This window comes from Lichenostomus cassidix, chromosome 2, assembly GCF_008360975.1.
Source record: "Lichenostomus cassidix isolate B80296 chromosome 2, HeHo_3.0, whole genome shotgun sequence".
NCBI lineage: Eukaryota > Metazoa > Chordata > Aves > Passeriformes > Meliphagidae > Lichenostomus > Lichenostomus cassidix.
In genome coordinates, this window is record NC_139482.1 from 78,199,920 (window position 1) to 78,226,862 (window position 26,943).

Here is a 26,943-nt window from a genome sequence, read left to right on the forward strand (position 1 = left end):
GTGAGCAATAAAGAGACTGTTTCATCACTTGACAGGGAATAGCGGAAAAGAACAGGGAAAAAAAAAATCCTGTATACAACACAGCAACAAACAAACACTCTGTCTTGTTCCCTGACGTTACACTTCATTTTGAATTGTAAATGGTTACTGATAGCCAAAAAGGGAGGAAGATAAATATACACAATGAAAAACTTCTCTGCTTTCTGATTTTAGTTGCAAATCCCAAATCTTTATGTTTGAAAGTAACTTTTCTTCATAATCAATCTGGAATGCCTGAAAGTTGTGGGAAATCTGCTCCCCAGCTTAATACTAAACTGAAATATGATCCTTTGGTCTTTAACTGGGAACATCTGGTAGAAAACTCTGCTGGTCAAAATTTACTAGCTAATAAAGACCATAATACATTTCCACAGTTAGAGCGTTATGCATGTTTTATATAAAAGCATTCATGACACTACAAAGCACTCAACACTTAGAGCAAAGGCAAATATTATTTTGTAAGGCATGAAGGAAAGATACATCATTGCAATTTAAAATGAATTTTACGGCAATAAAGTAACATACTTTTTTCTTTTAAAATACAGACCCCAATTAAAATATAGCCAAACCTAAACTGTCAAACTCCTTAAAGCAAGAGATCAGACAATTATGTCAAATATGTTTAATTTTTTCAAAATAACTGATGGCAAAATAAAATATTTACATCATGTCATACTGTGTAAACATGTAACGTCACTGTACAAAGAAATATACATGCAAAATAAAGCAAAAAAATTAACTAAAACAATAAAGGAAAATAATACACAAACATAATGGTATGAGGTTGGTAGGAATACACATCCAGTTTCGAAGTCAGTTGTTTTCTTTTAAAAAGTTTCTGTACAACTTTACAAAAAAACCAAAAAAAAACCCAAACAAAACAAAAAAGAATAAATAGGATACAGTGGAAGCCACAAAGCTCAAAACTAACCCAAGCTAGGTTATGGCTTAAGACCCATATATCTAACTCTCGTGGGATGTCGGCTTGGTTTCCTTAAACACGCCATTTCACACAAACATAGATGACAACACATCCACATGAACTCAGTGATGCACAGAAAACCATCTCTGTCTTTTTAAATACCTCACGCTAATATTACTTCAACCTTAAAAACAGTTACTAAGACAATTACATGTCCAATTCTCCTCATCTGACTGCTACTTTCTGAATGCATTCTTCACCAAAGAGCACAAAAGTCATTTGTTCATTTCACGAAAAGAAGTAAACAGATTTGAAAATTCTAAAAAGTAGTTAAGTGTTGAGACTGATCTGGGGAAAGTCAGACTTTGGCATTTTAAATATAATAATAAATTTTTAAAAGTGTCACCCTACTTCATAACCAGTTTGATATTTGGGATACGAATCTCTCTCTCTCTTCTTTTCAATTTTTTTCTTTTTAACAATCCTTAAAACTGACTAGTCTTGACTAATTCTATGCTAATCCTCATCTTAAACTAATAATGACAGTGTGGTACAACACACCCGCCCTTGCCCACCCAGAACCCCCCAGTCACACAAACAAAACCATAAAGCTCGCCGTACTAAGTATGTGCTTTTTCTATATATTTATTACAGTTACAACAGAGGTCCTCATAAATAGTTGCATAAAATGTTAAAGCCACAACATTGCACATGATATGAAAGAAAACAAAATCCCAAATGAGTGCATTTACAGTATTTCATCCTGCTGTATACTGCTTGACAATTGGGTCAGCAGGCTGGGCACCAACCCGAAGTCCTTTTCTAGGGGGACAGTGAGTACTGACCCAAACTGAAGACCCGCACAGTGGTATACCACCATTTAGGAAGGAGGGGGGAAAAAAGGATAGGAGGAGGGGGAAAAAAATTACAGACCGAAGGCAGGTAACAGTCTATATACAAGTAAGGCCTACATTTTATCAGAGCAAAACAATTCATTCTATTTGTATGCAAAATCTTTTGAGGTTGGATGCACTTAAAAGCAGAGTCTGATCTCAGTGCACTGCTACGTGAGATACATACAGGCGAGGCAACTGGAAAGCTCTAGGACCAAGTGAAAACCAGATGTTATAAATGGAGGCTGTACCAATGGGCAGCCATTTTGGTGAGTCTTCTCCAGGCATGATCTGATTTTTGTTTAACACCAGTGCTTTAAACATAGGCATTTCTTCCTTGAATGAATCTTGAAAACGGTAGCTAAGTTCACTTGCAAAATTCAACTCTTGTTTATTAAAAAAACTATTTTTTTTTGCAGAAACCTGAATAAAATACTGTTACTGTATCGCTTGTGACTGCTTTTTGCAGAGTACAGTGCTATTGTCCTCCACCCCCGTGAAGTCTGCATCTCCAGTCCCCCGCGCCGCCCCGCGCAGGTCCCTGTGGAATGCATTTGCACACGAACATTCACTAGCAGCTGGTTGGCTTGGGGTTTGTTTTCCTCAAAATTCAAGTCAACAGCTGATTGGCAGAAGGAGTCTATCTCCAGTCTGATTGATTGGCAGGAGGAGTCCATCTCCAGTCTGATTGATTGGCAGGTGAAAGAGAATGAGAGAGAACTTCAAGCAAGGTCAAACTCTTGGCAAGAGCCTGCTCTGTAAGAAGTTTTTAATGCTACGGATGGGTCGAACATCATTCTGGTGTTTTCGCCGCTCAATGAACGAAGTCAGTCTGGATATATCAATGCTGTCAGCACTTTTGCTATTCCCCAGCTGCAGCCATTGCTCCTGGAGGGCCAGTGCAGCCGAGGGACGCTTAGCTGGGTCATCCTGAAGCAGGAAGCATACAAAATCTTTGGCCTTCTGGCTAACTCCTTTGAAGTAGTCATCTGGGAAACTAAAGTCTAAGCGGCAAATATTCAGGCAAGTTTCCTCTACACTTTCATCCAGGAAAGGAGAGACGCCACTAAGAAGGACATAAGTGAGCACTCCAATGCTCCAAACATCTGAAGTGAGTGAAACAGGATTTCCAAGGATAATTTCAGGAGCTGCAAACTCTGGGTTTCCAAGTAACTGGTGGATATAATACGTAGTATTGAGCTGGACTGCATCTCCGAAGTCAGCCAGTTTTATTGTTGGCTTAGTGGAACTCTGGTCCACCAAAATATTTTCAGGCTAGAAAACATAAAAGCAAAAGTTAAAATATCTTTTTTTCAAGTCAGTCTAACACACATTTAATGCTCCAACTTAACTGCTTCCCAGCCAGTGTGGTCAGCTCTAGAACATAAACAGCTGCACGCTACAGGGATTACTGCTGAAGCTCTGCAAAGCTCTCAGGCAGTCTTACCAAGGCTTCCCCAGACCAACCAGCAGGCAGGTTCTTGCCTACTGCAGCATGCAATGAATGTGCTTCAGCTGCTGGCACTGTATTTTTTGCTGGAAATATAGTTCTGCCAGGTAATACTTCAGTTGTTCACAACAGCAGCTTTGCAAAACTTCACACAAACTGTGTTTCGAAACTTAAGGATCAGCAATTACAAATACAGGGTGAATAAACCAACTGTGCAATTTGTGTCATGACAGAGACAACAAAACCCTTGCATTTAAAGACTGGAAGACTTTGTAGAAATTTGCATGATGCTTTCAACAAAATCCAGCTTTCTTTGGCAACTCTTTAATGTAATGCAGCTGTACAGATGGAAGACAAGCCCTGTTAGGCGAGTATGGCAGCAGATCCTGTTGGATGCACATGACTTCAAGAGAACTGCCCCATTATTGTTGAGCTGAAAGCAGAATTATTTCTACAGTTTTATTTCTGAAGCTACTGCTGGTGAAGCTGTAATCTCTGCAAAGTAAGACCAACTTACCTACAACTAATTTTTACTTAGTTCATCTCTGTGTACCCTGAGACCAGAAAAAGTACTGGTGAACTCTGCAGAGCACACTAGGGAAAATATAATGGTATGAAGACCCAGACCTGGTTTTGCTTGGAAAACAGAAGCACATGGAGGGAAGAAGCTCAGGCTCTTTTTGCTTTTTCTCACCATGAACCCATTTGGCTAAAGACACCCTGCCTACAAAGATGACTTGTCAATGCTACAATTCCTTATTATTCATATACAGGTGGAAAAAAAAGTGTAAAGAGTAAGGTTTTAATTAATATTCACATTAAGACCTTCATACTTAGTTTTTTTTACTGGAATGCATCAAACCCTTGTGGCTCAAGTAATACTCAAAGTGAAGAACAAAGGCTCAAAGAGGCATCATTCATGTAGATATCACAGCCCTCAAAGAGCAAAGATGAAAAACATTTTTGCAGCAAAAGAGGAAAAGCAGTCTCTTTCACAATAAACTCTAAGCTTCTTGAGAAAGAAATGGATTTCTGCAAGTTTATCAAAAGTAAATAAATAAATGAATGAATGAATGAATAAATAAATATCAAGCAAAACTTCCTGTCACCAATCATTTCCAGCACAAAGGGCCACATGGGGCAAGCGAGCTATAAGGATAAATCATAGAGAATTGAAAGTTTCTGCTTTGCTGCTATGAGTGATCTAAAGAATTTGGGGATGGAGCCCCAAGCCATATTTTTCATGAGTCTCAAAGCATTCCGCAGTTCTATGTTCCCAGCTGCACGTTTTCTAAAAGAGGGAGATTTTTATCCCTGGAATGATGCACACTGCCCAGAATGCCATTAACACCTCACCTTTAGGTCCAAATGTGCTATTCTGCAGTTATGAAGATACTGCACAGCTTCCAGAATCTCTCCCAGGTAGAGTCTGATCTTCCCTTCTGTGAGGTTTCCCCATCGCACGACGTAGTCTAGAAGGCGACCCTGGTCAGCCCTGTTAGAATTGCAAGGGTTGTATTTTGGATTAATCCATGAATCAGAACTGAAATAAAAACCTAACAGGCTACAGACTACAGGAATAACTGCAGCCTGAAGCACCTGGAAGACAGCGGATTAGGGTATGAAGAGGAGATTTCACATCAAGCTACCAGATCACAACATTCCTAATTCACTTTTGCAGCCATTTGATATAAAAATATTGCTGAACCTTCAGACTAAGATAGTCATCCATGTATCATTTTAATATCTCTATTTGGTCCCTTCTGAGTAGTCAACATTTTAGTAACAGCATTAGAAAACTGCAGTATTTTACTGAGGTGCTTTGAATCTTCTATGAAATCTTAGAGCTCCTTATTCATTAACTACTATGCTCCAGAAAGTCAGCTGTGAAGACTGCATTTACAGATAATTTAGAGTCCACGCACATTTCTAACACTAGTATGTAGTTGGTGGAGGTCTCAAAGGTATCGAGAAGGCCAATGAGCTGGGGATGCTGGAGATTCTGCATGACTCCAAGTTCATGGGTAACCTGGTCTCGCTTCATCAACTTCTTATTCACAAACTTAGTGGCTACTGCGCGCTTGGTTCCCTTCTGGTCACACTTCTTAACGACAGAAAATCTGCCCCTGGAACACAACAGTGAAAGGAAAGAATTAACCGAGAGATGCAGTAAGGACACACTTTTACTTGAAAGATATACTCCAAAATATCTAATTTTAGACCTCTAATGTTACCCTTACAGAAAAGTTTCTGGACATGATAATTTTCAGTGAATGCATCTACTGCAAATTGTGTCCATATAAACCTGACAGAGATCTGTTATATGACATTTGCAGACAACTTGTCAGAGTAATATCCAGCTTTCCAAGGTCATCATTAAGTTGGACAGCTGTATATTCTACATGACTTATTTTGCCCATTTTCAGACTTCTTCTGTCTGTAATTTTCATACTCTAAATAAGAAGCTTTAGGAGAGCTTCACTACAGAAGCAGTGTCAGTCACTGTAAGGCATGCTTTAAAAAAATAAAACCCTTAACCTATTATACCACTTTAGCCTAACTGCATTCTGTTTATGCAGTGCCATCTAGTGCTGGTAAAGCTTTCACTTCCTCGCTTCTATTTAATCCAACAAAATTCTGGCCTCTTAGGCACATACATTAAGTATTTTTCAAGCAGAATTTAGTTTTTGAAAGAGAAGTCAATGATTTGATATAGACAGCTTTGGAGATCAGCATACAGAACGCACCTGCCAAGCTCAGCCACTTCACTGTAGTGGGCATCAAAGTTGTCTTTCCAGATTACCATGATCCCATCACTTCCAGGACCTAAACCAACAAAAAAGAGAAGGACAATATGTCCAAGATTTAATATACTCAGATCCCTTGGCTATGAGAGGAATCAGCCCATCCTGTAAATCCTAGTATGACACACAGGGTGGCAGCAGGACAAAGTGGATTACCCGCCAAGGCAGCCCAGCCAATGCAGCAGAGCAAATTCTGTAGTGGAACCAATTCAGGTACAGTGGGAACTGTCTGTACAGCAATGAGTAACCTTGGCAATGTGAGTGAAACAGTAAAAAGGAAAGACATCTTATATTTCATCTCATAATCAATAATACACCTGCCACAGGGAAAAAAAAAAACCAGAGCCAGGCAGTGTAGCAGCTACCTTAGAAAGCAACTCTCATTTTTCAGAAAACACTAGTATAAAGACCAAAATTTCATTTTCAGCCTCTTTTATATATTGCAATATACTCATCCTAGGACTTAGCGACTGTCTGTCTTGGGTCAGTGAGCAGGAAATGCCTGAAATAATCACTACCCCAATGTGCTGGCAGTAAGGAACTTACTGTGGCTGCCAATAGGCACAGCTCAAAGTGGCACCACTGAATATAAACCCCAAAAAATTCCCAATGAGATTTGGAAGGGACACATTTTTCACAGTCTGGTTTAAAATTCCAAGAAAACAGCAAAGCTCTTTGAAAAAAAGGGAAGAAAGACTACATTTTGGAGAGTTTTGGGGCAACTGTTTAAGTCCCTGTATCAGCTAGGACAGACATACACAGAGAGCAGCACTTTATATCTTGGGTTTTTTTAAGTGAGTCAATTTGAGACAGAGCCATTGTACTAAAATCTATGAATTAATTCTCAGCAATGGAAAAATATATGGGCCTCACAATGGACTAAAGGACCCAGATAGTATCAACTGTTATAAACTGCTTGTAAGAAAACCTGTGATCCTGCTGTATTTTCCCTATTTCTAAAAATGGAGAATTATGAACAATTAGGAGAAGAATAAGTGAATGTACAAACACGCACCAAAACTTATCACTATGTCACCAAACGCATCAAGTAAAAATCTTTTTTCTCCTTTGCTGTCTGTCCCCAGAACACAGGCATTTATTCCCTCATTAACATTCAGGTTGCCTCGCTTCAAGTACTGAAATAATTTAACTGTAGATCAATGATGCAAAGACAAGAACTAGTTGTATTTTCTCCTAAACACTATGGCTTTACAATTCAAGCAAAGGAGAAAAATAAATTACAAAGTAATGCTACTCTCTTCTAATCTGTACACTTTAGAAATTACGTTAGCACAGTAATATTCATTGAGACTAAACGAAGAATGCCGATGATAAATGATTTCATCAGTGTGTTTGAACCAGTACCAGCAAAGTGAATGCATATTGATAGTACTGTGGAATGTGTGTATGAATCTCTAAGCAGCGACATCCTAAAAGTGCATCTACTCCTGTGAAAACATGCAGTACATTAGAGGTAAAAAGTCTTGCTATGATACTCCTTTAACAAAGGGGTGCCCAAGAGCTGAGCTTTTCTTTTTACTTATGGGTACCAGAGACTTTGACTGTAACTAGGCTCGAGAAGAAGTCAGAGACAGGCGTACCTAAAACTCGTAGACTGGCGGAGGATGAAACCGAACCCATGTCGTTTGCAGCTATACACGTGTAGATACCATCGTCGTCCGCAGTGACGCCAACGATCTTCAGCGAGGCCTCTCCCAAGTCACTGCAGAACACAACGGCAGCTGTTAACTTTACAGGCATTTCACAGACCTTAAGCTACGAACATCAGACAAAGTTAGGTCTTTTCATAGATGGATATTGTTTATACTTCTTATTCTGCAGCCCTTATCTCTCTCTGGACCAACATTACTAACCCTGCCCTGCCATATCAGAAGCGTCCATCACAGCCTGAGTACTTTGTGTTCATCAATTATCTTGGAATGTCCTACAGATTAGTAGAAAAACATCCTGACTGATACTCTGTCTCACCATGTCCCAGGCTCCCCATGTTGGAAAAATCAAGTGCTTCCTATTTCTTCTCCTTCCTTTACCTACTTCAAGTTTTCAGAAGCCTTATCGAGACAAACATCCATCACTGTTCTTTCTGAAAGGTTCATTTCCATGCATGACTCCCATGAAGTATCAGCTGATCTATCATTTGTGCTTTCAGAACATTCACCCCTTTTAAGAGAGGGCTTGCCCTTCAACACAAAAGGCACACTTCACCACAGCTCTGGAGACTTTAGAATCTGGGAGAAGGAGGATGGGGGGAAACTAAAAAGCACTTAAGGTTACTCTGCTCCAGGGCAGTGACAGCATTAAGCTATGTAAGACCAGAGCAGAAAGACTCTGCAGGCTCTTCCTTAAACTTTTTCACGGTTCAACCACCCGTTTTGTTCGATGGTTTGTCTAAAAATTTCTACTTAAAGCTTCCTCTGTGCAATTAATTTCCAGTACTTTGACTCCCTGCCATGGAGATGAACAGTAGATAATTTAATTTGCAAGTCACTTACAAGTGTGAATACTTGGCAAGTCCTTCCTACACTTTTCACCTCTAGGCTCAAACTAGCCCTAATATTGTCTTGTCTTGTTTTTTTCACAAAAAGGCATATTTTCAAGATTTTCTATCATACTTAATGCTTTCCTTTGGATTCATCTCAGTTACTGCAAGTCATTTTACTGACTGAACCAGAAACTACTTGCAATTGTTTTCACCGCACAATTTCAGGGAATGAGAAAAGGAAGGTAAATTTTAGGAACAGAGGAAGATGACACCCTGCCCCAGCTCAAGCAAGATTTCAGGATTGTTCCTAAAAATCCGTCAGCCACAGCCAACATGACTTACTGGATATAATTCTGTAACAGTAATGAGTAACAGTGAATAAAACCTAGCAAATTTAACTTTCACAAATCTCACAACAGCCCTGGATACACTAGTAAAGCTGCCACACTGTCTTTGTCTCCCCAGTTAAAAACTAACAAAAAACCCAATGAAAAGAAGAAGCAGGAGCAGCAGGAAGTAAAGAACAGTACAACATGCCATCAAGTTTTCACAAAACAACCCCTCATTCTGCATTAAGAGCATACTTCATATAGAAGACCTTTTTTTACTGAAGTTAACTCATTAAACTGAAGTTACTCATTAAACTACATTTCCTGTGTATAAAAGAATGCTTTCTCAGAAAAAAAAAATCTTTTTTGACCTGCAGTTTCCCATTCCAAAATAACACGGTTTCTCCTATTAATCAGGTGTTTGAGTTACTAGTTATTCTGTTAAGTTCTATCACAGCAAAGCTAAAACCAGACAAAAGTGTTAATATCCATGCTCAACAATGAAGAGTGATGTTTCCACATCAGTAGGAAGCAGAGGCTTCTTTGCAAAACACTGTAGTGTGGTCTGAAAACTTGTAATGGAAATAAGGGACTGGCAGGGTCTGTCACTGGCATGTCACAACACACTGTTCTGTTTCAAGGACCAGGTCAGTGTGACAGAACCACAATGGCTTCTGCAACAGCTAATCAGAAATAGCAGAATAATTTTATTTTGTTTCTAAAAATTAACTGAATATGACATTTTGTTACCCCAGCCATACACAGAAGTTACACAACATTTCTGGAAAAATCTCAGCTGTAAAATATTTCTGTCTGAGAGTGACCCTATCCTCTTGCTCAAAGCCAAAAGCTGTCCTGTACCAGGGGTGCAAATTAAAAATGTAACAGTTTCAGCAGTTCCTGTTGAACATGACACAAATTACCTGTATGAAATGCTGTGATGACCGTCATTGCTCAGTGTATTATGATCAGGACCTTTCCAAGTAACTGAAGCCTTGGGGCGACCACAGATTTTACACCTAAGCACGATGGTCTCTCCTGTCTCACATGTTACCTCACTCAATGGAATTAAAAACTCTGGGGGAACTGGAAAAGGAAAATTAATAGCATTAGATCACCTGAAGCAAATACATTTAATTTCTATTCCTTGCACTCTTTTCTATTAGACAAAGTAGTACTTTACATTCCCAAGGTGTATATATCCCTCTACCCTTGGAGCACATCCATGGTTAGGATCCTTGCTGGGGCTCTGCAGAGCTAGTGGATTCTTCTCTACAAGAACCTGGAAACAGCACTACTGCTATGCCACAGATAATCCTGAGGCCTACCATGGCTTCAGGATTAACCACCCAGTTAATAAACACCCAGTTTATGGCAGGCTGATGAAAGCCTACAGTGAGAAGAATTTAAGGATGTGCTCAGCTAGACTATCTTTATATCCAGCTAAATTTTCAAAAGGGAACACAAAACACTTCATCCAGTAGTAGTGCTTTCCCTTTTCCACAGGTGAAACTCAAAAAGTTTGTTTCTGTGTATTAAGCTAAACCCCAGTTTGGCTCTGACCCCAAATGGCCATTATCTTTGTCCTGGTCAGCCTGTGCACTGGAAAGGTCCTGGATGCTCCCTAGGGTGCAAGGTTAAAAATAAAGCAGCTCCAATTCCTGGTCTTGTGCTTTTGCAAATTCAGCAAGGCCCAGCTTCCACACAGAACACATCCTATAGTCCTTGTGTTTTATGTTGTTTTGGACTTGTGAACAAAAAAGTGTTCCTTGCATCTTAAAAAAGAAATATGATGTCTTTCATTCCATCTTATCTAAAAAGAGGCTATGTATATTTTTACAGAAAGCACTTAGTCCCTAACATAATTCATATCAAGCAAATAATGTTTTAATCAAATTATAGTGACTGAAACTTTTAAAAATTAAAGTAACTTACCATCATAAATGTAATTGGGGTTGAGAAGCTGGAAAGGAGAAATTAAAGAATTAATATCCTGGTAATCTTATAATAACTTAAAGAATGGCAGAAAACCAAGCACAGAGATGGATCAAAGTTAGCTGTACCTACAAAATGCAAGAAACATCTCAATACCACCATTTCTGCATCACTCTATTCATTGTGCAGTATCTTTTTGGTGTATGATGCCCGCAGGCTCAAAGGTTATAACTTCCTGTTTCCAGATTTGGCAAAGATTGTCCATTAAAGCCATTGCTGCCTTTGATTCCTTCCTGTGAAGTTCTGACGGAAGCTACTTTTAAAGAAATCCCAACCCAACTTCTTTTGGAAACTACATCTTTGAACACTTACCTTTACAGAAACCTTGTTGGCAAGTCCTTCTCGGGATTTGCGATAACCATTTTCTAGCTTGCCTTCCCTTTTGCCGTCTTTATCTTTTTTCTCAGATTTCTTCCTTAATCGGAGTGCTGTGTGCCAAGACGTTGACTTCCTGAACACAGAACGTGAAACTCTGATCAATTCTTTTCAACTCTCTGTTATGTGCTATACTATCTAGTTTCAAATGCCATTGGAAAAGTATGTCAAAATGTAATTTCTATGTATTACAGTATGGTAAAATGAAATAAATTAAGTATTCTATAAGAGATGCCACCCTCAGCTAAAACTGTGAACAAACTAGCAATGTAGTTGTAGTTCAGGATTCCTTGAAATCATTGCTTGTATAGTAAACTTGCTATATGAAAATGCAAACTGTCAATCAAACTGAGCAACATTCAGTATGAAACCCATACCAAATACAGCCTTACAGAAGCTTTGCACAAGATTCAAACTTTGAACTTTAATACAATTTCTTCCATTGCAGATATGAGAGAGTTGTTCCTAGCATGCAGTCATTTTCAAAAGGTTTGTGGCTTAAAGCAGAGATCTAGGAACTCTGAAATCTTGTTTCACTTGAACAAACATTCCCTGTTTTCCTAGACAAAGGTGTCTAGACTGGTAACTCATTCTATTAAATAAACAAGTTAAAACTAATTATTGCTCCTCTTAGATCAGGCATTCTTTTCCCAGAAGACTGGGATATTGCAACCTTTTAATAAAGCATAGGTGCTCCTGGATTCTTCTTACTTGCTTGTATTTTGAAGTTTTCTAAGGGCCTCTCAAGTACTCATTCTGCTTGCTGTTAATTTATTTCTCAATGATCACATCAACTTTTGGCCTTAAAGGTTGAAAGCCTTCTCTAAATTGGAAGTTTTTTCCCTTCCTCCCCTTCTACACAGCCCCAGGCACTCACTTGATGGTTCCATCAGGGTTATCAATGATGATTGCACTGGTATGCCCCAAGACATAGCCGGGAATCCAGCCCTCGGCTGCGGGGCACTGATCAGTGGCGGCTCTGAACACCAAAAACATGTTCTGTTGGTTGCTGGCTAGAATCTGCACGACCTCTCCTTGGTAGACATTTATCTCATCCTCCTTCACTGCCGTGTAATCGTGTGTCACCAGCATGGTGGAGATATTGCTACTGCTGCTACTTTCACTCTGCAAGCGTCAAGCAGAAGCAGAGAGAGCGGGGAGAGAAAAAAGAGAATCAAGTTTAAAACTCATGAAGAAGATAGGCTGTTTTTGGCCTGTTACATTACCTACCTAATCCACTTGGTTTAAACTGTAGTCAAAGAAAAGAGCAATGGTTTCTCTTTTAAAACTGCCTGTGTCTCTATCTTGTGCATTAGTCTGATATTTGAACATCTTCATGTACTGCTACTGCACAAATTTATTTCCAACACAGTTACTCAATATAATTTCCTTTAACTAAGAGTCAATTTATAAATCTCATATTCGTCTTCCTTTCAAGCTCAGATACTGAACCTTGCATCTTCATCAGGCATCAAAATTACAGTACAAGCATGTAATACAATTCCTTGTGATCTTGTAAGTTCAGTTTCAAAATCATATTCATTAGCTCATAATCACTGGAAATTTCAACAATGAAAAATACATGAAGTCTTTCCTAGCACTATTTGTCAGATCTCAGACACCAGCCTTCTGCACACAAAACATGACAAGGTACAGAAGAATAAAACAGGGTTTTGACAGCATCTCTCAAAACCACAAGAATTATCTCTGGTTGAATCTGTATGATCAGGTTTATTCCTTTAAATGCAGAGGATGAAGTAAATTACTGAAATACTAAATTATTAATTTCCTGGTCAAAACAGACCCACTAAACTATAAGAACCTTTCTAATTGATTATTGACTATGATAGCTGAGTGTTGCTACCTGTTTATCATACACTCTCAACTACTGTTCATGATTTTGTTCATTTCCCCAGCAAGCACTTGTGGACAGCTAATTATGGCTGAGAAGGTGTACATTAAAAATCATGTTACTCTCAGAAGAAAAAGCCTTCTCCTGACCATGAACCTACCGGAAATAATTATTTTTTTAAAAGTAAGATAAGACTATTTTGTCCATTTGCATGTATTCTATAGATGAGGTTTAAGAAATGGAAGTGTGAAAACTATTACCAGATTTCACAACCTACTCCCTCAGTTATTATTTCTTTCTTGAAACAAGTTAGAAACAAGGTGCATGACCTATTAATGATGTGGCATGAGGTGTGTGTGTGTGTGTGTGTGTGCCTGTCTTTTGTCTCTGCTCTTACTTCAAGCTGTTTCAGGTCACTCAGTACCAGTGAGGGCTCAGAAGCAGCTGAGCTGAAGAAGGAAATGAGCACCCAGGTCCTGGGTTCTCCTACTGCTTATAGGCTGTAACCACATTAGTACTACTCATGAGCTAGCAGCCAGTGGAAAGCCTGGCACACAGGATTAAAACAGTGCCATTTTTTCCCTCAAAACTGTAAAATATCTCCCAAATACTTCTCAAATCTCAAGGAGATGCAGTGGGGGTCAGTTGACAGCATGGTGCACTGGGAGGCCTGAAAAATGCACTCGCTTGCAATCTGCTATAGGCCTTGAACAAGTCACTCCATCCCTCTGTGCCTGTGCTTCCCTGAGGACTCTGGCTGAGAAACCAAGACATTTGGAAAGGAACAGTCTCATATTACTCATTCACAGCATGTTCAGCACACCGAGGCTTAGGTTTCCAATGACTATGTACATTTTATTCTAGCTGGACTGTTATATTCAACTGAGTGACTCAAATATTTTTTTTGCCATATTAGGACGATGAAACATATGCTACCTCAGTGAGAAAGATCTCATTGTGGATTGTAACTCTGCTAAAGGATATTTACATTAATTTCAGATGTTGTATATCCAGTGGGAGAACTCATTTTTTCCTACTTTAGAGGACCGCCTGCATGGCCCTTTGTATTAGTAAGTCCTTTCTATGATTCAGGCAAACTAGGAACAGCTGAACCAAACAAATTAAGTCTCATTTTCAGTGAATATTTAAATTAGGATGACAACTTGCTACATTCTTTTACCTAGAAGAGAAGCAACTCTATTTAAAAAAACAGCTTTGCTGACTCCTCCTCATTATAGGGCAAGATGAAGGGAAGCTGAAATATCAACCTAAGCCTCAAACCTTGCCCCTCACACCATTCCTGAACATACTGTTTCTTAGCATGCAGCAGAATTTGTTTAACTGCAAGAATGACCTTTCTGTAACATAACATTTGTTTTTGACATTTAAGTCTTGAAGGATCATATTAAACTCCGAATATTTCTTACTTTCAACAGGGACAGTTAAATCTGTTAAATAAACAACTGTCTGGTAACTACTAAGTGACAAATGTTGTTGAGAATGTGTTTATACCAGAATTCATTCTCACCACAGAAAGACAGCCTTTCCTTTTGCCTTGCAAGGAAGTAATTATTCTTGCACAGTTAATGTTTTCTTACTGCAAGTTCTTCTGGTCATCACTGAGCTCAACTATGGGATCAGAGAAGGATCTACAAACAAAATATAAAAAATTCCTCCCATATTCCTCAACTAGCAAAACCTATTCCTTTTTCTTCTTAAAGTAACTTTTCCTCAAGTAATTGACCACAGCCATATGTGCATATAAATATACATACACAAATGGTTAAATTAAAATAAACTTTCACAACCCATTCTCTCCAGCTTGTTCAATGTGGTGTGAAATCCCGCTGATTGGTCTAGAAATGAGGTTATAAATAAGGACTTATGGCCCATCTCAATTACCAGACTAAAAGAGTTATATAGCTGTGAACATATAGTTGTGAAGCAGAAGGCATGCATTCCAATGTTACGTTTTACAGTGAGATAAAAACAAGCAATGGTGTCTTTGCTGAGATAGTATCAAACTCCAAATGTTTTGAAAACTCAGTGCCATCCCATCTTTCCTCATCTCTTTTTTTAATGGAACAACCTGAATAAGTATTATGCAAGTACCACCATCTTGATTCACATACTACGCAGTAAATGCAAAATACTCAACGTACCCCAGATATTGCATTATATCACATCACATCACATTTTGCTAGACTAAAGGTAAAGACAAGACAGAGCTAAACCAAATAAAAAGCTGAAGGAAGATCAGGATAAAAATACAAAACATGCAAAGCATAATTTTTTTTTCTTCTGAAGCTATAATAAAAGTAAGTATAAGAACTAAAAAGTCAAGAAAGCTTTGTGTGTTAAACAGTTCTACAAAGAAATGCATGCATTTAAAAAAGGTCCAGCAAGTTAGGTGATTTGCAAAACTGGTATTGCATACCACGTGTGAGAGAGTGGAAGAACAAACATTCATGAACACAATGCTTAGTGAGAGAAAAATCAAATGTGAGTTTAAAAAGAAAGGCACCATAACCTGCCTACCACATCCATGGCAAGTGCCTCAACCTTTTGCTTTATTTTTGCACATGCCCCTGTGATGGCTGTGTTGCTTTCCTGGTGGACGTCATTAGACATAATGTAGATTCTGTTGATAGCCCAGATTTCTGCACAAACACACCAAATGCACACTAAGAGGTTGAATCTCCAGGAACCTGAAACCAGTTCTTCTTACAAAGGAGAAAAGACACTTGGAACGGGTAATTGTTTTGGTTGTAGTAGAAGCAGGATTATTTTCTCTAGGTTTTGTTGGCCTATTTTGAGTGGATTGCAGAAAGCTTCCTTGATCAAACACAGGATTTAAAAAGAGATTGTTGTACAACAACTAAAGCTGAGAGGGAGGAAAAATGAATCAATAAAAAAATAAAAATCAAACAGCCCAGGGAATGTAGATGTCTCCACGAAGTTTAAACTCAACTGGACAATGGTGGCAAATTTGTGTGTGAAAGGTAAAAAAGCCCCAAGGCAATCTGCCAAAATCTTGAAGTCAGATTTAAGTGCTGGCACAATGCATACCCCAAGGTGCTCTGGCTGCCACACTTTGGCATAATGTTAATTATGTGCCTTCAAATTAGAGACGAAAAAAGCAAGGACAGCAAGTTAGTAGGTATCAGCCTAGTGATCTGTGTTTTCAGCAGAGGCAGAAATTGCATCTAATGTTAGCAGTTGCTTTTGTGTCTGTATACATAGCCACGTCTGCATGTATACACACACACAGGTAGACACTCTGGGTTTTTTAATGCGCAGAAGATACCGGAACAGTTGATTATTTCAGAGCAGTACAGCACCGGAGAGCCAGGAGTTAGTACGGAGAATGATGGCAACGCACAGAAAGGGAGCATGGAAGGTTTTAGAAGAGCTCGCAGGACAGAGGTGCTCCGCTCTTACCCCATTACTCTGGGTGGAGTGAACTGACTGCTCGCTGGTCGAGGAGCATGTGCTCATGCGGTCTGTGTCCTTGCTGTGTGAAGAGTGGCGGTGGACCTGCCGCTGCAGGGAGTCATTGTCCCCAGGGAAAGTGAAGGAGCCAGGGCGGCTGGCAGGGGATGCTGGGATGGAGCTCCAAAAGGAGCCCTTCTGCAGGGGGCTGCTGGGTGGAAAGGTTTCCTTGCCAAAAGGAGAAGGGAAAGTCGTGGATAGAGGAGAGTTCATTGGCGAGATGGCTCCTGGCCTTGGCTTCCCAAGCGTCAGTGATCCTATGCTGTTTCTTGTTCGACTGTCCTCTGAGATTCCACGTGAGTCTTTCTGGGCTCCATCAGCTGAGCCAGAAATGTTTCCTGCTGTCTTCCTGGGACTTTCAATAACTTTCATCTTGGGAATCTGTTCAGCTTCTCTCTGAGGACCATCCGGCTCTGCACTGGGAGGGTGCCTGTCTGGCTGGCTCAGGCCAGTTTCTAAGGAGGTGTTGTAGTGTGGCAGGGAGTGATTGTGAATGGACATACCTGACATCTTGTCTGCCTCTGCTTGGGCCGAGGCTGCAGAGGAGACCAGGACTGGGGAATGGTGTCTGACAGGCTGGGGGATCCGGGATGGCCGGCTACGGCTGGAGCTGGGGATGCCACTACAGCTGCTGGGGCCGCCGCTGTTACTGCTGCTGCTCCCGCCGCCTCCACCACTGCTGTGGTTCCTCTGGTACTCGATCGGGGACGTCAAGGCTGCAGTGGGGGCGAGGGGGGAGGCGGTCAGGGGAAGGGGGGCAGGAAAGGGAACAGGAACAGTTTAAAACAGACATGTCTACTGGCAAAAAGGAGAGTGCTGTTCAAATAGATTTCCTTAGCAGTGGAAAGATGCCACAGACTTCAAGTCACTTTTCTGTGTCTAACCTTCGTGACCTGCTGTATCTACCTATATTAAAGATTCAAAATCTGAAACTAAGAAGAAATGTTTTCCTCTAGGATCACACTGTCAGTCAGCAGCCAAGTTGGGAAAAAACAGGAGTAACTCCAAATTCTCTGCTTGTTGCTACTCATTACAAGTGTTTAAAAAAATCAAGTTTGGGACAGTAACTGATAGATATAAAAAATACAACATGAACCTTCTAGTGTCACAGCAGACAACACCACCTATTTTTCTCCTGCATGAATGTTGTTGCCACAGTAAGACACGACAACAATGGTTACCAAAATAACAGAAGCAAAACATATTCTGAATAGATGCTTAAAATTCCACTTGGGTTTAGCCTTTAAAGGCTTGCATTTGCTTAAAAGGGGTACACAAGCTCTCAACGGATGGCACCTATCTTGATTCACTCCTACAAAACATTTGGAAAATTTCACCAAGAGAACACCCTGTAAATTCAGACTACCACTCTTATAATAAATGCAAGCATCTGTTCTGAAGCACAAATGTGGCACATATCCCCCAACTGTTCTGGATTAGCTCAGGAAAAAGGCAACTTGCAAAACATTTCAAAGCCAAGAAAAAAGAGATGAGAGAAAAGTCATCCAATTATGAACTTCCAGTAAAAGAAAATAATTTACCATTTAAAAAGTTGCGCTGGTTTTCCAAAATTTGGTTAATTTCATGGATCCATAACTGGCGGACTCCCGGACTGGCAGAATGCAAAATAAAGGTCTCCGTGACATCGCCCGTTCTTGATGTTAGTGCAAATTTACATGGATCGCTGTCCACATTTTCCTCCAGGGAAAGGCAACTCACCTTCAGAAAAAAAAGATAACTTTATGTATTTTTTGAGACACACACACCTTTAAAATCTCTTACTTAGGAGCTTAGGGTCAGATCTTCAAATGATAACCACTCTTTCCTTCAGTAAAACAATACCATGAAATGAAGTACTACAGTAAACTAAGGATTACTGTACATCTTACTGACAAACTGTGCCTGAACAATCTCCAGCAGGTCAGCATGGTCCAGTGTTCTCCATCCCTCACTTTCCTTTCAGATTAGTTAAAATGCTGAGCCTGCTATGGACCTCTCTGTACCACAGCCCCCCACCAAAGGCTTCAGCTGCAGATACAGCAATGCCTTGGACCAGGCTGCTCAGCCAGAGCTATGAAGAGCAGCTCAGGCAGCAGGCTGAGCACCAAGGTGAATTATGGCAAGCAGGGTCCACCCAAAACACTGCATGAGGGCTGCTGGGCCCTAATATTATCCGGTTTTTTTCAGAGAACGCTTGAAGTGGGGAAACATTTTTTTGTTTGAGGAAGAGCTGACATAGGTAAGGAGGTTGCACTACTTACAAATGTTATCTACGTATTTGGGTATCAGGATAGAAAAAGTTATTATCTGTGACTGCAATGTGGTGTACACATAACACAGAGCTGAAAACTAAACTCTTTGTTAATTCACTTGTCCAGTGCTTTGTGCAAGAACTCCTCCTTTGATATGCTTCACGCAGGACACATCAGTACTGGGGTCCAAAGATTGCCACTTAACATCGCAGTGAGAACAAATTTGGTAGGAAGCAATTTCAGGAAATGACTGACACCTCATTGTGCTCTATGATTGCACATCTAGATGTCATCAGTGACTCCCCACAGAATGAGAAACTGTTACCTTAGCAGAGTTTGTGCAGGGGACACAAAAGACTCACACACAACAGTTACCTTGATACTGTTTTTAAACAAGAATCCGGGCATGGAGAAACCTTTCTTTTTATCTAGCAGCTCACTGAAAATGACGATCTGCTCAAACAGGAAGACCCGTCTCTCCTTGCAGCGTGGCAGAAGTCCTGCATCCTGGTCCGTAACCAAGAATGTATCCTGGAGCAGGAGCTTACCCTGGGCTACAATTTTACCCTAGACACAGAGGCAAGCAGAAACACATTTAGTGCAATTCTTCATTTCTTTCCCCAGTCAACCTTTTTGAGCACATGCTCATGCCAGATAGCTTTGTATAGTTCCCACCTTCTGACTGTCACTAACCATTATATATTCCTTTCTCCTCCTATACACAAGATATTTTTGTGCTCTTTCTCAAAAAAACAAACACCAAAAAAACCTCAAACCAAACCAAAACAAAAAAACCAGACCAAAACCAAAAAATCCACTCCACCCTTTTCAATTCATACCACACTTTAAGGCTTGTAACACTAAGGCTTTCATTTTTCTAATCTCAATAACTCCAACAGTTACTCATATATTCTTTCAGGGTGCTGAGTAGGGGAAGAATTCAAGTTCATGTCTGCATCACAGAATACAAAGAGCTTTGCAAGTATAACATCTGACTGTGGCCTGGCTGATACATTCTGCTTCAATAGCCAATTTCCATCTATTCTAGACTTAGCAAAACAAGGACGGCTACAGTTGCCTCAGGTACATGATTGACCTTAGTGACTCCTCCTTTGCCTACACTGCTGAAGTCAGGTTTGCTCACCTGCTGATAACTGATTATTTCACTATTTTGCAAGCCTTTAGTCAACAAGGGAACTGTAGTAATTGCCCTTTCTAGCTTTTGCAGAAGGACTTACCTAGTATGACTGACACAGCAGGTAATGTTTCCCAGGAAAAAGTGCTTGGCAGGGTTAAGACTTGATTTTTCATTCACTGTTTTTTGCACCAGCTAACCAGATAGTGAAGGAGCACTGTACACATTTCTCCCCACAGTATTAATGGGTAATTTCTAGAGAACCCAACAAAATCTCTAAGCAAAACTCCAGCCAACTTACATCAAATCCTTGCAGGCGGCCAACATTCATCATGTCATTACACCGTTTTGGTACTATACACATGACCTCTACAGCTTTCTGTTCAAAACAAAGAAAAAGTCAAAGTCAAAGCTTTATTTTCCAAATGAGTTAGCAGCAGAAAATTTTGTTTCATTTGATGTAGTTGCTTTAGATCAGAAATGCAAGCAGTAAACATTTCTAATCACTTTCTCAGGAAGATCAGAAAAGGAAAGTGACTGCCAAAGCAAGAGAAGTTCAGAGTTAAAAGAATTCATATCACTAAGAGAAAATGTCTCAAGTACCTCTAGTTCTGTTGTGTCAAGATTAGCTTTTTTAGAATACTTGAGGAAGTCCTGAAAAAAAAAAGTAATATTTATTTTCACATTAATCATCAAGGAGAAATCTCAGAAAATCTGAATTTGATATCCTCTATCAGAATATGACAGACTGCAGAAGACACACAATTTGGATTTAGCTCATACAAAAACATACTCTAAGGCAATGACCTCTGTGCTACATGGAGTTGCTCTTCAGTAAACAGTTATAAGATATTAAAATGATTGCAGGTGTAGCTGGAGAAGCTGTGATGAGTCCCAACAACTTATATTGCTTTTATATCTGAAAACAGTTCAGAGCTCCTTCTCCCATTCCTATGACACTGGTACACATTTTAAACGCTTCCATGGCCTAAACATTTGGTCTTTAACTAAGAAAAAAAATTAATTTCTGCACAAGCCATCTACTGCAATTTTTTATAACTATCTGAATGAGCTCAGAAAATAATCACATGGCATTGCCTACAAATGTGGGTTCTGTTAGGGAATAGGGTGGAAAACCATCAGCAATAATTAAAAAAGAAAACATATCTTTTAACACATCTATAACATACCTGTTAACACAACTCATTCATCTCAACATCACTTTACCTTTAGTAACAGCTGGTATTTCATAATTCTCTGCACAGGTTTTATTAGCAAGTCCGTGAGCTGAAGTCTGTGGCCCAGACGTTGCTTTAGATCCTGAAAGTTGTAAAACAAACATTTTTGTTTGTTCAGTTAGAAAGACCTTTGTTTTGTTGAGTTAGAAACACAGCACTCATATCAGAATGTGGAGATACATATAGGTATATGTATATATATATATATAAACAAGGATGTATCAGTATTAATTGTTATCAGACCAAAAATTGGCAAAAGTCAGAGAAGAATCTAATCTTCAGTTAGCAAAAGCTGGAGTCTTTCCCCTTATCACCCTTGTTTCCAAGGTATTCCTTCTGCAAGCATCTTTCATCCCTTTTTTTGACAAGGCTGCAGAGCAAAAGGTAATTTTTCAGCCACAGGTTGTATATAGCCTATTTTCAACAGTGATTTCTGCTCATTCAGAATTGCCATTCCATATAAAATGCACTGGTAACTGCCTGGGATAAGGCTACTAAGGATAAGACTCTACTGATTAATTAATATCTTAGACCTAACCTTTAGTTTTCATCTCTAGGAGTCTGTATCAGATTTGAGAAATCAGAGCAGAAACAGCAATAAATTGTAATTTAAATCATTAACAACAATATCTGCTGCATTTTTTGTTTTGTTTTCTGGTTTGATCAACAGATTTGATAATCCTTCACCCCACTATCCTCTCTCAGGAACTTACCTCAAAAAACGTATCAATGTATTCTGAGACAATGTGCTCAGACTTTGGTTTGTTTTGGCAGTAAACTATGTACATGTGCAACCTTCTCTCCTAGAGGAACAAAAATACAGAATGATACATCATTATCAAGAAAAACACATGCCAGATTGAAACACAGTATTATTTTAAGAAGTACAGCAGTTCCAACGTATGAACTTAAAAATACCCCTTTAAGGAAAAGAAGCAGTTACATGTGCAGAAATTACAGATCTGAAAGCACTTTTATTTGGGAACACCATTATCGTTTTAGAAAGGCAATACAAGTGAAAAAAATTGCCACAACTATAAATCCTCCTGAGCAACAGGTGTTCAGAGATGACAGCTCAGCAGGTCTCTCAGTAAAGTTAAGCATGAAAATGGTTCTATTTTTCTTCTACCAAAAAACATGGGAAATTGGACAAGATGACCCCACAGTGATCCCTTCCAACCTTAACCATTCAGTGATTCTGTAATGGAGCCTTTGAAAGATAGTAATTTTTATTCTATTTTAATAATTTGATTATTATTCAAATTTATTAGAATAATTACCCCCTCTTGTTTATATGTACAGAACAGTTAGGAGAAAACTTTCATGTCTTTTATTTAGTATTGACTGTCCTCCTGGAGTTTGGGTGGGGATGCAGGTGATGAAGCCTGGAAATGGAAGCTCTAGTATTTTTTAACTCTGATTCTTTATTTTGTGCATGTGCTTTTAACACCAAAGCAACCAAGAAACAGAGAGAGGGAATAACTTCAGTCTTTAAGATTCATTCTTCTTTCCGATCACATTGCTAGGATTGGTTTGCTGTTAGACACTTTGCTTCCCAGTGACTTACAGAGTACTGACTGACCAGTGAAGATAAATGGTAAGAAAAAAATGAAAAAGTAAGATGGAGATTGGAAAGGACCCAGACTAAGAACAGGAACTGAGTCACTATGTTCTAGCTGATAGTCAGGGCTTTGGTAGAGGATGCTGTAATAGCATCACAGCTTGCCTTTCCATCTGGAGTGGTAAAGGTGCCTTTCAAAGACAACTCGATTAGAAATAATACCAGCAGAAAGTAAAACAGCAATCAGAAACAGGGAGAGCTACTTCCTACAGGTTTCCCGCTTTGCCAATGACAAATTCTCAGAAGAGGAAAGGATAAAGAACTAGAACACACTCAAAATGGAAGAAGAATGAGCCTCTTTCCTAGTTTTATTTCTCATATTCCATTCTAGTGCATGGATACCTGGGATTGCAAGGCAGGTGTCATATGAAATGACAATTTCCTTGCACTGAAGTGTAACTGAGTAGAGAAATAGGGCCCACATTCATGTTCCCCCTCCAAAGGAAGGTACTGGGGACAAAGACTAGAGCATTTACTTATACTATTTAAAAGCTCTTAAAAGCTATCTCGCCACCTCTTACAGTGAAGAACATTGTACAGCACTTTCTTAACTATGTTGTACTTAATAGTCAAACATGTTGGTCAGTAACAGCAACAGTTTGCCAATAAAGACATTTGCACTTACATGTTTAACAAACAGGGATCCCAGCTTTTCTGGATCTTCAAGGCACTTCTCCAACTCTCCTAAAAAGAAGCTGAACACAAACAGAATAAACACTTCTTTTTTTCTGACAGCACACATTATAGCAACAGGTAATTGCAAGGCAAAGTGGTCTTACTGTAAGGCAAGACACTTTGTGTCCCCTGCCAACAGCTTTGGATATTAATGTACGTCCAAACTGACAATGTTAACAATGTAATATTTCAATATAATTTTTTAAAAAGACAACCTGAATTCATGCCAAGATTAAAAATAAGCCCTGGTGTTCACTAATAGAATTATTTGATTTCGTATGTATTGATTGAAAGCTTTCCCCTTCCTAGTCTGAATGCCTGAGGTGCTAATACGGCCATGCTAACCACCCCTAACAAATTCTTTACACTGTATTTTTAGAGAGAAAGCAATGGACAAACTTCTGTACTTAATACTATCCATATTGGACATCCTCAGTTGAAATACTTCTATATATACACAAATATATATATATATGCATCTTTGTTTAAGGCAAATCTTCACAACAACATTTTTAAGTTGAATTTACATTTTTTACAACTCAAAGCACAAAACCAGCTACATTTAATTTGTATCTGAATATTTGAGGAAATAAAGTAACTTCTTAAAGTCAGTCTAATTTTTTATAGGTACAATACGTACTCTCTGTGCCAGTCATAAATCTGGTGAATGTTTCCAAATACAATCTTGTCTTTGCCTTTCATATCATCCGGTACACCATCTTCCTTCATAAGTGCCATATAACCCTGCAACAGTACAAGTGAATTCACTGTGAACATTCTTACTGTAAAAAAAAGTGAGTTGTCTTTTAATCCCCCTTTTCCCAGAAGATGTCCAATGGCAACAACTTGCTTGGGACACAAAACCAAAGCAGGAAACTGCTCCATAACACAGCGTAACATAAATCACAGACATAAAGCATCACAAATTCAAGTGAGGCTGCCTATACAACACTGCCCAGTGCTAGAGAAATTAATCCAGTCTGGCTAATTTAGCTTGTGTGAATGGCTCAAAGCATGAAGGGCTTCCACAGTCGTTCTTGCTGTCTCCAGCAGCTCCAGTGCCTTGGCAAGTGGGGCTGTTCCCGAGTACATCAGAATCGCTGAAGTGGCTTCTGTGCTGCTTTGCTCGATGTCTCTTATTTCAGTCACTCACATTAACCCCACACCAAAGTACAGAGGAGGAAAGCACTGCCCATGGACAGTGCCCAGGGACTGCACTGCATGGACTACTGCTTGCAGTATGAGCAAACCAAACACGAAAATATTGAAAATCAATTCTGTTAGTAAGCATTCTGACTGCAATAAAGTTCCTCTTGTATTTTCCCATAGTCCCATCTTATTTTTGGTGTCTACACAGTTGTCCTACTGAGCCATTCTATCATATAGTGAGACGTGAGTGTTGTTAAATTTTGTAATATTCATGTGACTCTATTCTTCCTTTTTACCTCCCTAATGCTTCCATTCCTAAGCAGACAGGTCTGTTTTTGGTTTGCCAAATATATGTTTTAATGGCTAGCGTATTCACCAGAAATTATTTCATTGCTTACAAAAATACATCTACTCATAGATTTCTAATGCACCCTTTAAATACTGTAAAAACAGTAGCACAATGCTGATCTTTCTTTCCCTCCCTCCCTCCAAAATAGAGTTTAAGAATTGAATCTTATTAGGCTAAAATTCACTGTCATGCTTATTCTTTCTACTCTTCCAAATGCATTTTGTTAGTAGCTGAAGAGTGAAGGAAGATGTGTGATGTTATCTCATTTTACAGCAGGAGAAGTTAGGAAGTCTAAGAGAAGCCTAGCAGTAGCAGAGGAAGGAGGATTTTCAAATCCTGGATAGGTCCTCAGCATGTTGAGCTAGGATGCTTTTTAAAACATTTAGCTGTGCTAAATAAAACCACTGTCTACTAGGATAACATCAGGACAGGCGTACTGATTAAAAAGTAAAAAAGACAAAGAACTACACTCCTCAAAAAAACAAGGTGAACACAATAACATGAAAAAGGAGTAAAATCTGATGTGGTATTTTAATACATTAAAAGCTTACAGGAGGGAAGACTCAGAATGTAAACTTTCATATTTTTAGTTTCTTCCTGTGCTTCATTTTGAAAAACATAGTGAGGTTCAAGCTGCACAGCTGGTTAGTAACACATTAAAAAAAAAAGACGTAATCAAGAGAATTAAAAACATCATACCTCAACTACGTAGCCCAGATCTCGCACATAATCTCGTTCTGTCTCCACTAATTCCTGTAAGACATAGCTACAGTAGAAGGAAAAAAGGTGAACACATATTAAAAAATGAAACAGAATTTTCAAGAGGATTAATGGCATACAAATTTTTAGGTATTCTGCAGTCACATATGTTTGATAGGCAGAACTGAAATGGGAGAATTAATGCACATTGGTTCTTTACCAAGATACTGCTTTGACTTTTACACTGGACAAGGCTTGCTTCTGTTTATCTCAAGTCAGATGTTTTTTTTAAAGGTGACATTAAAATTAAACATTTAACTATTGTTTAAAATTAAATGCTATTATGTTTCTGGTCTGGAGACTCTTAGCTATATGGACAGTTATTTCTACACACAAGTTTAAAAAATTTGAAACCAGGCATGGTTTTATTCTACCATGGTAACAGTTTACTACTACATAGAGAAATTAAGCATAAGGGTTGGAATAGAATGAGGGGAATGACCATTTTTTTGAAGCCTAATAGACCTTTGGACATTCAAAGATCAGCATCTTCCCAAATAAATGAGAGTGACATGTAGCAGAAGTCAAACACAGGTATGACTAGAATTAAAAATTACAGATTGAATGTCACAGAAAAATGTGACACATGCTTGACATCTAATACAAGTCCTCCCACTTTCTGACTAACAGCTTCTGCTGCCAATTCAAAATGGGCATTGTAAAAAAAAAAAAAAAAAGAAAAATCGTAAAAAATTGAGTGAAAATGTGGTCTTACTGTCGTCTTTTTAAGGAGCTGGATTTCCTTTCCTCCATCTCATCTATGGGTGATGAGGAGGATAGAAGGGAGTTATCTGAAGGGTTGAAGGATGGACTGCTGCTGTCACCTTGGTCGACCAACAAGGAACTTGGACGGTCCTCCAGAGCCTGAGAAGGTGTTCAAGACAGTTAGCAACAATGATTTATTTCTCCTTTATTCACGAGACACATTACAAGCAGCTGTATACAGCAATCTATGGGAGATCAATTACTTTCATATATCTTGGCAAAGCAAGTCACAAGCCTCCAGGAAACCAGCCAACAACATGGCCTTCCATGATAACTGAGCCTTTGAAGCACATTTGAGAAGCACACTTGAGATGACAGCCTTTCCTTCACAGGAAAATAAAGGAGC

The 26,943-nt window shown here is 39.1% G+C and overlaps 1 protein-coding gene across 1 annotated transcript in view; it reads right to left on the reverse strand.

Annotated features, from left to right (window-relative positions):
- Positions 1-646: 646 nt before the first annotated feature.
- The window catches only part of TRIO (trio Rho guanine nucleotide exchange factor), a 245,667-nt gene continuing 219,370 nt past the window's right edge, over positions 647-26,943 (reverse strand). The window contains exons 38-57 of the mRNA XM_085052129.1: positions 26,548-26,696; positions 25,773-25,839; positions 24,216-24,319; positions 23,526-23,595; positions 21,993-22,082; positions 21,269-21,361; positions 20,645-20,695; positions 20,343-20,420; positions 19,282-19,473; positions 18,196-18,373; positions 16,604-17,370; positions 12,188-12,435; positions 11,248-11,386; positions 10,876-10,903; positions 9,864-10,026; positions 7,710-7,831; positions 6,052-6,130; positions 5,230-5,430; positions 4,661-4,799; positions 647-3,129 (exon numbers count right to left, since the gene is read on the reverse strand). Of these exons, the coding sequence (XP_084908255.1) occupies positions 2,587-3,129; positions 4,661-4,799; positions 5,230-5,430; positions 6,052-6,130; positions 7,710-7,831; positions 9,864-10,026; positions 10,876-10,903; positions 11,248-11,386; positions 12,188-12,435; positions 16,604-17,370; positions 18,196-18,373; positions 19,282-19,473; positions 20,343-20,420; positions 20,645-20,695; positions 21,269-21,361; positions 21,993-22,082; positions 23,526-23,595; positions 24,216-24,319; positions 25,773-25,839; positions 26,548-26,696 (3,501 nt within the window). The 3' untranslated portion in view covers positions 647-2,586. The remainder of the gene's footprint in view (positions 3,130-4,660; positions 4,800-5,229; positions 5,431-6,051; positions 6,131-7,709; positions 7,832-9,863; positions 10,027-10,875; positions 10,904-11,247; positions 11,387-12,187; positions 12,436-16,603; positions 17,371-18,195; positions 18,374-19,281; positions 19,474-20,342; positions 20,421-20,644; positions 20,696-21,268; positions 21,362-21,992; positions 22,083-23,525; positions 23,596-24,215; positions 24,320-25,772; positions 25,840-26,547; positions 26,697-26,943) is intronic.